This window comes from Scyliorhinus canicula, chromosome 4 (genome assembly GCF_902713615.1).
Source record: "Scyliorhinus canicula chromosome 4, sScyCan1.1, whole genome shotgun sequence".
Classification (NCBI taxonomy): Eukaryota; Metazoa; Chordata; class Chondrichthyes; order Carcharhiniformes; family Scyliorhinidae; genus Scyliorhinus; species Scyliorhinus canicula.
In genome coordinates this window covers 50,989,595-51,002,230 of record NC_052149.1, presented here as the reverse complement: position 1 = coordinate 51,002,230, position 12,636 = coordinate 50,989,595, and the positions used below count along the sequence as shown (strand labels likewise).

The window sequence follows — 12,636 nt, the reverse complement described above, 5'->3', positions numbered from 1 at the left end:
TCGAGAAACGCAACAGCGTTTCCGATGGCGTCAAAACTTAGCCTCAGGATCACAGAATCCCGTCCTGTGTTCCCAGGTTCTGTTTTTGGAAAGGTGAAGTCAGATTCCTCGGCACCGAGTGGACCTTAGGAACCAGGTTTGGAGAGAGTCGGATTGATTGGGTGACTGGCAACCAGTGGGTTGGTCAGTGACAGTGTCCTGCCTGACAATGACCTGTGATCGGTTCCTGCATGATGTTTTCTGAGAGAACTGGGCAGAAGCGTTTAGACCTTGGAAGTGAAAGGAACAGTCTCTCTCCTGCTCGTTGAAGTGATAGAACTACTTTTCTGCTCTAAAAGCAGTGTGTGCCCAGCCCAGTCTTTGCCCTAAATCTGAAATGATGCTGAGTCTGCAGACCTTGCCAGAGAAAACCATCTTAAGCCTAGGAGGAAGTATGAAAACGAAAGCTGAATTTAGGAGACACACTAATCGGAAATCATCCCAGTGCAAACATATTTATCCTTTTTATTCATATTTTCTTTACCTTTCCACCACCCTTTCCCCTCTGTGTTGTCTGTGTGTGTGTCTCTACAGAGTGGAGCAACTTAGGAAGGGGAGGTTGGGAAAGGGGTGTTAGAGAGTTAGTTATTTTCTGTCTCTTTAATTATAACACTGTACATAATAAAAGGTTACTGTGTTAAAGTTGCAACCCTGGGTTCAGCCAAGAACTTTGGGTATTTTAAATAAAACCTAATTTTACCTGTGTCGTGACTCTGAGTCAAGCAGGGCTGGAATTGACTGTGCACCAACCCAGGGTGTTGTGACAGAAGGCGAATGGAAGGTTAACCTTTATTGCAAGAGGATTTGAAAATAGGAGAGAGGTCTTGCTTCAATTGTAAAGGAGTTTGGTTAGACCACACCTGGAGTACTATGTGCAGTTTTGGTCCCCTTACCTCAGAAAGGATATTATTGCCATAGAGGGCGTGTAATGAAGAGTCACCAGACTTGTTCCAGGGACGGCGGGACTGTCTTATGAAGAGAGATTGGGCAAACTGGGCCTGTATTCTCTAGAGTTGAAGAATGAGAGGTGATCTCATTAAAACCTACAAAATACTTAAAAGGAATAGACAGAGTAGATGCAGGCATGATATTTCCCGAGGCTGGGGAGTCTAGAACCAGAGGGCACAATCTCAAAATAAGGGGATGCCTCTTAGGACCGGGATGAGGGAAATTTCTTTACACAGACGGTTGCGAATCTTTGGAATTCTCTACCCCAGAGGACTGTGGAAGCTCAGTCATTGAGTATGTTTAAGGTAGAGATGGATAGATTTCTGATTAACAATAATGTAAAGGGCTGTGGGGATAGTGGGTGTAAAAAGCATCAAAGTGTCCAATCAGCCATGATCGTACTAAGTGGTGAAGCAGGCTCGATGGGCTGAATGGCCTACTCCTGTTCCGATGTTCCTAAGGAGCTGCACTCTATATTCAATGAATCCGGTAGGGCCGTCCTTTATTAACTCGGGGAAGGATCAGGATTTTTCAGAAATTAGTCCACAGCAAGTCAAGTACAATGTTAGTTGTTCATCCATTTTTCTTCAACGGTTATATGATACTAATCATTCAGCTGTGGAGTGTTGCCTACCCGGAGTTTATACCTATACATTTTGTTTAGAAACAGTAGTGGGTCATTAAATCTGCTCGTGAACTGAACCACGACTGATCTGTATCTTAACCCCACCTTACCCACTTTGGTTCTGTAACCCTTAATATTCTCATCCATTTTCTCATCATTTTTTGAAGGAAAGAGTTTCAGATTTCCCTTGCCCCTCATAAAGAGAAACTTCCTGACGTTGCTGCGAACTTCGATTTAACATCTGGTGAAATGGTTGGGGCGGATTACCTACGCAAACATCTCAAAATCCATTCAACATGTTCACATCACAAACCTCAACCTATAAAACTCAAAAGTGATTTTCACTTTGTGTTATGAGTAAACCAGCAGTTTATAATTATTTTCTCATTGTTCTGGTCTTACTTATATAAAAAAAATAGATTCGCCCGCCTGCATTTTAATCTCTTCTGTGAACCCCAACCGAAATTCAATTCTCAAACGCAATGTTGTTTTTTTTTTCTAAAATTACTTACCAACTCTAGCGGAATGTCCATCGAGAGAGATCAGCTTCTTCCCAGCTGCTGCATCCCAGATCTGCACGTAACCCTTGTGGGTACCCACTGCTACAAAATTCCCCTGAGTAGATTAAAATAATGTCAACATTAAGTTATTGAGGCTGTGATCATGGAACCACATGCAGGTTGATCAACAACAACAACTTGTATTTATACAGTGCCTTTACCATACACATCCCAAGGTGTTGCACAGAAGCATGTAGGTAGACATCCTGCTCACATGCTTCACGTATGGTACATGCGAGATGCTATACAATATCCCTGTATCCTATCCCTGTAACCCAGCAACCCCGCCTAACCTTTTGGACAGGAAGGAGCAATTTAGCAACCCCACCTAACCCACACATGTTTGGATTGTGGGAGGAAACCGGAGCACCCGGAAACACAGGGAGAACTTACAAACTCCACACAGACAGGGACCCATGACTGGAATCGAACCCGGGTCCCTGGTGTTGCGAGGCAGCAGTGCTAACCACTGTTCTACCGCACCGGCCACAAAAGAATCCTCCAAAGAAGATCAGGAACTCGGGGAGCGGGAGAAAAGCAAGTAAGTGGCATTAGGGATATGAGATATAGGGATAGTGTGTGTGTGTGTGTGTGTGTGTGTGTGTGTGTGTGTGTGGTGGGAAGACTTTGAAGTGGATGCTCAGCAATGATCGTACCGAATGCAAGAGCAGACTTGATGGACCGAATGGCTTACTCCTGCTCCTATGTTCCTACTTTGAGTATTTCTTCATTGCACAGGACTCTGGCCCACCCACAACAGAATGGCCTATATTACTTGGAAACCATGACCATGGTATCCCCCACATCACCCTTGTATTTGAGTTGTCTGACTATAGATGAATATTGAATGATACTATGACAACATGAATTTGTTTTTTACATTCTAATGTTGATGTTGTACTTTTCCACTATTTTCTCTTTAAGATTTCAAGTTTCCAGAATTTGTGGTTTTCCTTTTTTAAGAAACTCAATTCTTGTACAGTAAACTTAATTCAAAGGAACACCATATCATTTAAACTGAAAATCTCAAACCATTTCCTATCTCTTCAACCATTCAGTTTACTCTGTTAGCAATTAAAATGATTCAATTAACAATTAGCATTTACACAGATTGTAGATTCGCCACGTTACAGCCCATTCTCTCAAGCTAAATGTGTAAAATACTGAATTTAACAGTATTAAAAAGGTTAACATTTTGTACACTAAGGAGCAATTTAGCAACCCCACCTAACCTGCACATCTTTGGACTGTGGGATGAAACCGGAGCACCCGGAAATACAGGCAGTTATTAGTAACAGCCTTTGAGGAAAAAGTGCGAAATAAATATGTGGATGGATTTGACAATGTTCCAAACGCTGTGTGGGGTGGGGTGGTGGTGGGGGGGGGGGGGGGGGAAGACTTTGAAGTGGATGCTCAGCCATGATCATACCGAATGCAAGAGCAGACTTGATGGACCGAATGGCTTACTCCTGCTCCTATGTTCCTACTTTGAGTATTTCTTCATTGCACAGGACTCTGGCCCACCCACAACAGAATGGCCTATATTACTTGGAAGCCATGACCATGGTATCCCCCACATCACCCTTGTATTTGAGTTGTGTGACTATAGATGAATATTGAATGATACCATGACAACATGAATTTGTTTTTTACGTTCTTATGTTGATAAGGGCTACCGACCAGCCCTCACTTTCGTAATAGTGAGATTAGGGCAGCACGGTGGCGCAGTGGTTAGCACTGCTGTCTATGGTGCTGAGGACCCGGGTCGATTCTCCCCCCCCCCCCCGGATCACTGTCCGTGTGGAGTTTGCACATTCTCCCCGTGTCTGCGTGGGTCTCACCCCCACAACCCAAAGATGTGCACATTAGGTGGATTATCCATGCTAAATTGCCCCTTTAATTGGAAAAAAAAATAATTGGGTACTCTTAAATTTATTTTTTAAAAAGTAACAGTGAGATTAAGCCAGCCTTTTTGCCATCTGGTGTCAAACTTGACCCCGAGATGAACTTCTGACCCCTTTGCATGCAATCATCATCAAGAATGCCTATTTCCACCTTTGTAACATTGCCTAACTTTGACTCTGTCTCAGCTCACCGGCTGCTGAAATTCTCATTCATGCCTCGTTCCCTCTAGATAGGACTATTCAATGCCCTCCTGGCTGATCATCCGCATTCTACCTCACCCCTCTACCTCGCCAAACTTGAGGGCATCCAAAACTGTACTGTCTGTGCCACTCGCACCAATTCTAACCCCTGTTCGCTGACCTACATTGACTCCTGGTCGAGCAACGTGTTGACTTTTCAACTTCTCACCCCCGTTTTCTAATCCTGCCACAGCCTTGCCCCTCCCGATCTTTGCAAGCTACTTCAGCCCCACAACCCGTCAGGATACCTTTGCTCCTCTATTTCTGACTGCTTGTGCATCCCTGACTTTCACCACTCCATCACTGGTGGCCCACCTTCAGATGTGTAGGCTCCAAGCTCTGGGATTCCCTGCTTAAACCTCTCCGCTTCACTAGCTCGCATTTCTTCTTTAACACACTTCTTAAAATCTACTTCTTTGACCATGCATTGATCACTTGATCCAACATCTCATGTGGCTTGATGTCACATATTGTTTCATAATGCAAAGCACCTTGGGATGTTTTATTATTTGGGCATTATATTGGGGGAGATGGTGGTGTAGTGGCAATATCGCTGGGCTAGCAATCCAGCGGTCCAGACAAATGCTCAGTAACGATGACCACAAAGCCATCACTAGTTATTGTAAAATCCGCAAATGCCCTTTAGGCAAGAACTGCTATCTTTGTCTGGCCTGGCCTACATGTGACTCCAGACTCAATGCCCTCCGAAATGGCCGAGCAAGTTAACCAGCTCAAGGGCAATTGGGATTGGCCAACAAATACTGACCTTGCTCGTGACACCCACATCTTATGAACTCATAAAGGGGGAGTGCGGGGGGGTGAAGAAAGATGTGGGCAGGATTCTCCGTTGCCCCACGCCGAAATTGTAATCGATGTTCGGGTGGAGAATCGATTCCGACACTAGAACTCGTGGCCGGCGCTGGTTTGGACACTGATTTCCGATTCTCCGCCCCCTCCAAACCGGATTCGCAGTGCCATTGGCACATCATTGGCCGGCTCACTCACGATGCTCCGCCCTCGATGGGCCGAGTTCCCGACGGTGCGGGATCGCATGCCGGCTGCGGACTGTGTTCAGCTCCGCCACACTTGGCCGAGATCCTTTCCGCTGCCCGAGGGGGGGGGGGGGGGGGGGGGGGGGATCTGTCAGGGCTAGGGGGTGACCAGGGGGCGAGCTGTGGGGTTGTGGTCTGCGGGTTAGGTTTAGCGCATGCCTGGCGCCATGTTGTACGGCGTGACCGGTGCAGGTCGTCAACCGAGCGCAAGCACGGCCCAGGGCCTGCCCATTCTCCGGCCCTTTTGGCTGTGGACAGTGGGTGTTTCAGTTGGTGACGGTGCTAGCCGCCGGTGCTAGCCCCTCACCGGTACTGGAATTGGCGAGGGGTCGGCACCAAATTTCCAGTTGTGAAAGCCAACACTTTCTACGCTGACGTCCAGCCCGTGGTTTGTGTTGTTGCACAATAAAATCTTAGTGATTTCACTGAATGGTTGATCAGTGAGAAAAGTAGGAATTAAATGCATCCAAAAAATGACCATGGCACCACATTACACTCACCCTCTCATTCCAACAAACGGATGTAACAGAATCACCATCTATGGAGAGGTCACACAGCCTCGTTACCTAGAAAACAAAAACAGAAAACATTGCAAAATTTGCTTTCATTTTATTTAAGAACAGGTCCAGCCTTTGAACAAATTCACATTCTCCACCCCACAATTTCATGAATTGAACAGGCATCAAGATACAGCAGCAAATGGCGGGACACAGACTTTTCAGGCCTGTGGATTATTTGGGACTCTTTGCAGAATATTTGTCCCCAATGACCAGACTCCTTTGTCAGGGTGGAAGCTCATCCAGTCCTAGGAGTTCAGGATGTAATCAGCAGCCTTGTGAAGGAATCTTTCACTCACATGACTGCAATTCATTGTTTCACCAGCAATATGGGAGGGATTCTCCATTTCTGAGACAGTGTTTACGCCGGCGCAGGATTCGTGGAGTTCCTGGACAGAAAAACTGGCGCTGCACTGGACTGACTCAGCTACTTTTAAGAGGCTAGCGCCGGAGCCACGTGGAACACAAATGATTCGAATGAGAAACGGTACTGGATTTGCTGGCTTTGCGATGGATACTCAAGAGGCTGACAAACTGCAGCCGCATGTACGCACTTCACTCCCACACCCAGCATCTGAGCCAACAAGATGGCACCAAGGAGAGCGGCCCCAAGATTCATGGATGCCAAGCTGGAGACCCTCTTGGTGGAGGAGAGGAGGATGACCGTGTACCCCGACCCGGGAAGGAGGCTGCCAGCCACCGCCGTTCGCCGTGCCTGGGTGCAGGTGGCAGAGGCCATGAGCACAGTGGGCAACATTGTCTAGACCGGCCAGCAGTGCTGAAAGAAGCAGCACAACCTCCTCAGGGCGGCCAGGGTGAGTAGGCAACACTGTGCCCCTGGCACCAACCCCCCCTCCGCCCACACACACACACACCCGTAACCCTACCTCCCCCCTCACCCGGAGGGCGGGTGAACACCCACCCTGCACCACATGCTGGCACCCATACTGGCTGCCATGGCCAAGTGCCCTGGTCACTGAGGCTAACAGTTACCCACCACCTGGGCTGCATGCGTCGGACGGTCAAACGCTGTCGTTGCGGGCGAGGAAGTGAGACCCCGCTGAGTTGTGGTCCCCCGTGACACGCATGTCAACCCTCGCGTCCTCCCCCCACCTCCATCACCCCCCACAGCCCAGCCCCCCCCCCCCCCTCATCATCCCCCGGCCTGCGGTCTAATCATGCATCTTGTCTTGTGTCTTGCAGGAGCAGCTGGAGATGGGCTGGGTCCTTCTGACGCGCCCGCCCCAGCCAGTGCCACAGCCAGAGCCCCCCCCCCCCCGGTGAGCGACGAGAGCCGTTCAGACGGCACCCCTCCACCCGAGACTCGGGACACCTCAGAGCTCAAGTCAGAGGATGACACAGATTTCCCATCACAGCTCTCTCCAACGCCCTCCACCAGCCCAGAGACACTCCTCGGTTGGGATCCTGGGACACTCTCTGGCACCTGCCACACAGCAGGTGGACTAGCTGCCATCCAGACGGGTTTCCATCTTCTGGAACGGACAGTCCCATCGATCATGGCGATGCAGTCGCAGACCCAGGGACTACATGAGGGGATGTCGGCGAGCATCCAGCACCTTCAGGAGCAGTTGGAGAAGTCCAGCCGCAGGAAGTGATGCCGACAATGTGTGCCACCCAGGACAAACCCAGGTGCGGTCCGCGGTGCAGGCATTGGGGGTGAGGGTTGCCACTATGGATCAGCATGCCCCAAGGCCTGGGGCATTCTGTGCAGGCGCTGGCCGAGGCCCAGGGCAGGGTTGCCACCTCACAGGCAACCATGTACCAGAGCCACCTGGGCAGCACTGCGGCGCTCCTGAGCGAGCCCCAATTACAGCGGGTCATGACTGGGAACATCGGTGGCATTACCTAGGCGCTGGCCGACGTGGCACAGACACAGAGGGAGGTGGCCCAGTCCTAAGAGGGAGTTGGCACAGTCACTGGCTGATGTGATACAGACCCAGAAGGTGGTGGCACAGTCGCAGTGTGATGTGGTGCAGTCCCAGATGGAGGTGGTCCATGTGCTTGCGGATCCTGGTCGAGATCAGAGCGGGCCTCCAGGTCTGGCAGCGCCAGGTGACAGGAGAGCCTCAGGGGATGGCTCTGCTCAAACCCCCACCCTATGGAGTAGCCTGGGGACCATCAGATACTCCGAGGGAGGAGGAGGTGATGGGGCCTGTGCCGGTGACTCCTGCAGGTAAAGTGCCCGTGACTCCTGTAGGCGAGGTGCCGGAACACCGCGGCTCTTCGGACAGGCCCAAACGCAAACTCCCCCCGACCGGCCCCACCATCATCCGAGGGATTCAATAGGACCGCCTGATGAAATGGCCAGCTCACATGCAGGGATCACCCAGGTGGTCGGTGGACAGTGCTACCGTGGGCAGGAGTCAGATGTTGGCACACAATGCGGAGCATCAGAGCTCATTGCACAGCAGATTATCATCCTCCATCCCATGAACCAGAACCAGTGTTACTGCCAACCCAGAGACCCCACCCCATAGTGCGGCAGGTAGTGAACCTGGAGGCGATCAGAGCGTCTCTGACACACAAATCCTGTGGCCTCCCATGCCTGCCTGGACTCCATGTCCTGCCCATCCTTGCCCTCCGCTGCATCCTCCTCATTGGACGGGACCTGGTGTTCCTCCTCCTCCTCTGGCACACCCCATGAGCCAACACCTCAGCCGGGGGATTGGGGGGTGTCTCAAATATGTCAGGATCGTCGAGTGTGCCCAGGATGAAGGTGTTGTGCACACTGCCCAGGTATTGGGCGCAGAGGAGTACAATGCGCAGTTGATGGTCACGAATCAGCTGCACATTCATCGAGTGGAAACCCTTTCGGTTGTTGTGGGAGCAACCTGTCATCAGCAGGTGCCCAGTGGGGGACATGCATCCCATTGATCATCCCCTGGACCCAGGCATGCCATCAATGGCGGTGAACCCCATTACATCCTGGTGGGCTCGGTCCACATTGAAGTGGATGTATTGAGCCGCCTGGGCATATAGGGCCTCCGGGACTGTGCGGATGCACCTGTGCATCAAGGTCTGTGAGATCCCGGACAGGTCCCCACTCGGTGACTGGAAGGACCCGTGGCGTAAAAGTTCAGGGCAATCGTCACCTTGACGGCCACCGGGAGCAGGTGTCCACTCCTGCGGTGCCAGTGTGCCATCATTTGGCAGATATGTCGCACTGTCTCCCTGCTCAGCCGGAGTCTTCCACGACATGCCTGGTCTGGCAGATCCTCGAATGACAGGCGCTGCCGGTACACACAAGGCCTCCTCAGCACCTTCTCCTCCTCGGCCTGTTGGGTGGCCGGCTCCCCAACCTCCTGTTCCTCTGCTGCCCACTCCACTGCTGCACGTTCTGCTGCTGCAGCTTCCTCCTCCTCAAGCAGCTCCAGCTCGTACAGCATCCCCCAGGCTGTGCTGACTAGGAGGAAGATCACCATTGCTGGTTTAATTCCAATATCCATTGTCTGCATGGAGTGAAAGGCAGACATGTTAACATGGTGTGTACCCCCTTGCCCAACCAGGTCCAACAGGCTACATGGTAGCCCTGGTTGGCACTGCGGACTCTGACCCCGGATGGCCCCCCTCCTTCCCTGCACCCTGGCTCCATTGCTGCCTGGCACCGTGGGGTCTCTAACCCTTGATGCCAGGCGTACCATTGGCTGGCACTGGCCTTTCCAGCAGTATTCTCCACGGCCCCTGCTCCATGCCCCCATAAGGGCTACTGTAGGTATTGCCCTGGGTGGGCGGTCAGTGGGTACTCGGCAAGGTGGCTGCCTTGCAGGCTGTGGTAATGGAGGTCCATGACTGAACATCTCCCCAGTCCCATGCAAGATCACCCCGGCCATTCGGCCTGTTCCTCCATCACCCCACTCCCCCTGCCCTGGCATTGCCCCGCCGACTCCAGCTGGTCCCGCCAGTGTCTGGTCCAGCAGCCATAGTCGCGCCCCTGTGTCCTATCTCCTCTCTCTTCCTCATCAGCTACAACAACGGTTTCACGATTTTTAAAAGCAAAAGTGAACTGTGCTTCGGGAACTCGGTCCATCGGAGGAATAGAATACCGGGTCGGGCCCGCTAATGAAATGCAAACTGTGTTTACTGCACGCGTGTTCCGGAAAGCATTAACGCCGCTGTCAAGGTAAGGGAGAATTGCAATTTGGCATCAAATCGACACCCGCCGGTGATTTTGGTGTTGGAATCTATTCTCCGCCCAATCGCGATTTCGCAGTCAGTCAACGGAGAATCCCACCCATGGTATTTATTGGAAATAATTAAAATAATGGGTTTTTTAAAAAGTTCAATAATGAAATAAGACAACTTTAGGATCTAATCTCATAATTGAAACACTGAGTGCTTTTAGAAATTGAGGCAGCAGTTGCCATGTAAACTAAATCATGGAGCACTGACATCAATCCATAGAAAAAGCCAAAAGGGATTAAAATAAACCAATATAAAAAAAATATAAGCAATACTAAATTTGTGTCCTTCCTGGACTTGTAGTAATTGTCGGATAATTTCTGAACACAAGACTGGACATGCTGAATATCTTTAACTCGTTCCAGCGTTCCTATGTTCTTGCTGTGTCATGCACCGATAAATGCTGAATACCAAACTCCAAAATAAGAGACAGCATCATTTTCAGTATTTCTTCTCTCAAACTGCCTAGTTAAGTTTGGGACATCGATACATAGGGAAACCAGGCAGAATCACTGCTTGGTATAACACACTGACACTTGAACAAATCGGACCCACCAAAAGGCCAGGGGCCGGAGAATCCAGCCATGTTTCTCGGCGGCGTTCCGTTTGCTGGTGTCCGGATTCTCTACTCCTGCTGCTCGTCAATGGGATTTCCCATTAATGACATCCCATGCTACCAGGAAACCTGTGGGCAGGGGTGCGCTGCCAATGGGAAAAGAGAATCCCAATGGCTGGAGAATTTTGGCCCAGGACTTTCTTTTCCCCTTGAAGGGGCTAAATTCACATTAAACCTATAAAAGACAAATGCAGGGTTTGACTATCCCTATAGACCTCCCGTCCCCTCGATGTTGTGGCCATTTCGGAGACATGGATAGAGCAGGGCGAGGAATGGTTGTTGCAGGTGTCGGGGTTTAGATATTTCAGTAAGTTCAGGGAAGATGGTAAGAGAGGGGGAGGGGTGGCATTGTTAGTCAAGGACAGTATTACGGTGGCTGAGAGGACATTTGATGAGGACTCGAATACTGAGGTAGTATGGGCTGAGTTAAGAAACAGGAAAGGAGAGGTCACCCTGTTAGGGGTTTTCTATAGGCCTCCGAAAAGTACCAGAGATATAGAGGAAAGGATTGCAAAGATGATTCTGGAGAGGTGCGAAATTAACAGGGTAGTTGTTATGGGGGACTTTAACTTTCCAAATATTGACTGGAAACACTATAGTTCGAGTACTTTAGATGGGTCCGTTTTTGTCCAATGTGTGCAGGAGGGTTTCCTGACGCAGTATGTAGATAGGCCAATGAGAGGCGAGGCCGTATTGGATTTGGTACTGGGTAATGAAACCAGGACTGGTGTCAGATTTGGAGGTAGGTGAGCACTTAGGTGATAGTGACCACAATTCGATTACGTTTACTTTAGTGATGGAAAAGGATAGGTATATACTGCAAGGCAAGAGTCATATCTGGGGGAAAGGCAATTATGATGCGATGAGGCAAGACTTCGGATGCATCGGCTGGAGAGGAAAACTGCAGGAGATGGGCACAATGGAAATGTGGAGCATGTTCAAGGAACAGCTACTGCGTGTCCTTGATAAGTATGTACCTGTTAGGCAGGGAGGAAGTGGTCGAGCGAGGGAACCATGGTTTACTAAAGCAGTCGAAACACTTGTCAAGAGGAAGAAGGAGGCTTATGTAAAGATGAGACATGATGGTTCAGTTAGGGCGCTCGAGAGTTACAAGTTAGCTAGGAAGGCTCTAAAGAGAGAGCTAAGAAGAGCCAGGAGAGGACATGAGAAGTCTTTGGCAGGTAGGATCAAGGATAACCCTAAAGCTTTCTATAGATATGTCAGGAATAAAAGAATGACTAGGGTAAGAGTAGGGCCAGACAAGGATAGTAGTGGGAAGTTGTGCGTGGAGTCCGAGGAGATAGAAGAGGTGCAAAATTAGTATTTTTCGTCCGTATTCACACAGGAAAAAGACAATGTTGTCGAGGAGAATACTGAGATACAGGCTACTAGACTAGAAATGAAATGAAAATCGCTTATTGTCACGAGTAGGCTTCAATGAAGTTACTGTGAAAAGCCCCTAGTCGCCACATTCCGGCGCCTGTTCGGGGAGGCTGGTACGGGAATCGAACCGTGCTGCTGGCCTGCTTGGTAAGCCAACGATTTAGCCGAGTGAGCTAAACCAGCTCCTGGTTTAGGGGCTTGAGGGGCAAGAGGGGCTTGAGGTTCATAAGGAGGAGGTGTTAGCAATTCTGGAAAGTGTGAAAATAGATAAGTCCCCTGGGCCGGATGGGATTTATCCTAGGATTCTCTGGGAAGGAGATTGCTGAGCCTTTGGCTTTGACCTTTAAGTCATCTTTGTCTGCAGGAATAGTGCCAGAAGACTGGAGGATAGCAAATGTTGTCCCCTTGTTCAAGGAGGGGAGTAGAGATAACCCCAGTAACTATAGACCAGTGAGCCTTACTTCTGTTGTGGGAAAAGTCTTGGAAAGGTTTATAAGAGATGGGATGTATAA

At 49.9% G+C, this 12,636-nt stretch overlaps 1 protein-coding gene across 7 annotated transcripts in view; it reads right to left on the bottom strand.

Annotated features, from left to right (window-relative positions):
* LOC119964561 (fizzy-related protein homolog) overlaps positions 1 to 12,636 on the bottom strand; it is a 100,846-nt gene that overhangs the window by 18,865 nt on the left and 69,345 nt on the right. For all 7 annotated transcript variants that reach the window (XM_038794213.1, XM_038794214.1, XM_038794215.1 and 4 more), the window contains 2 exons: positions 5,869 to 5,934; positions 2,125 to 2,227 (listed from right to left, as the gene is read on the bottom strand). In XM_038794213.1, coding sequence (XP_038650141.1) covers positions 2,125 to 2,227; positions 5,869 to 5,934 — 169 coding nt within the window. The remainder of the gene's footprint in view (positions 1 to 2,124; positions 2,228 to 5,868; positions 5,935 to 12,636) is intronic.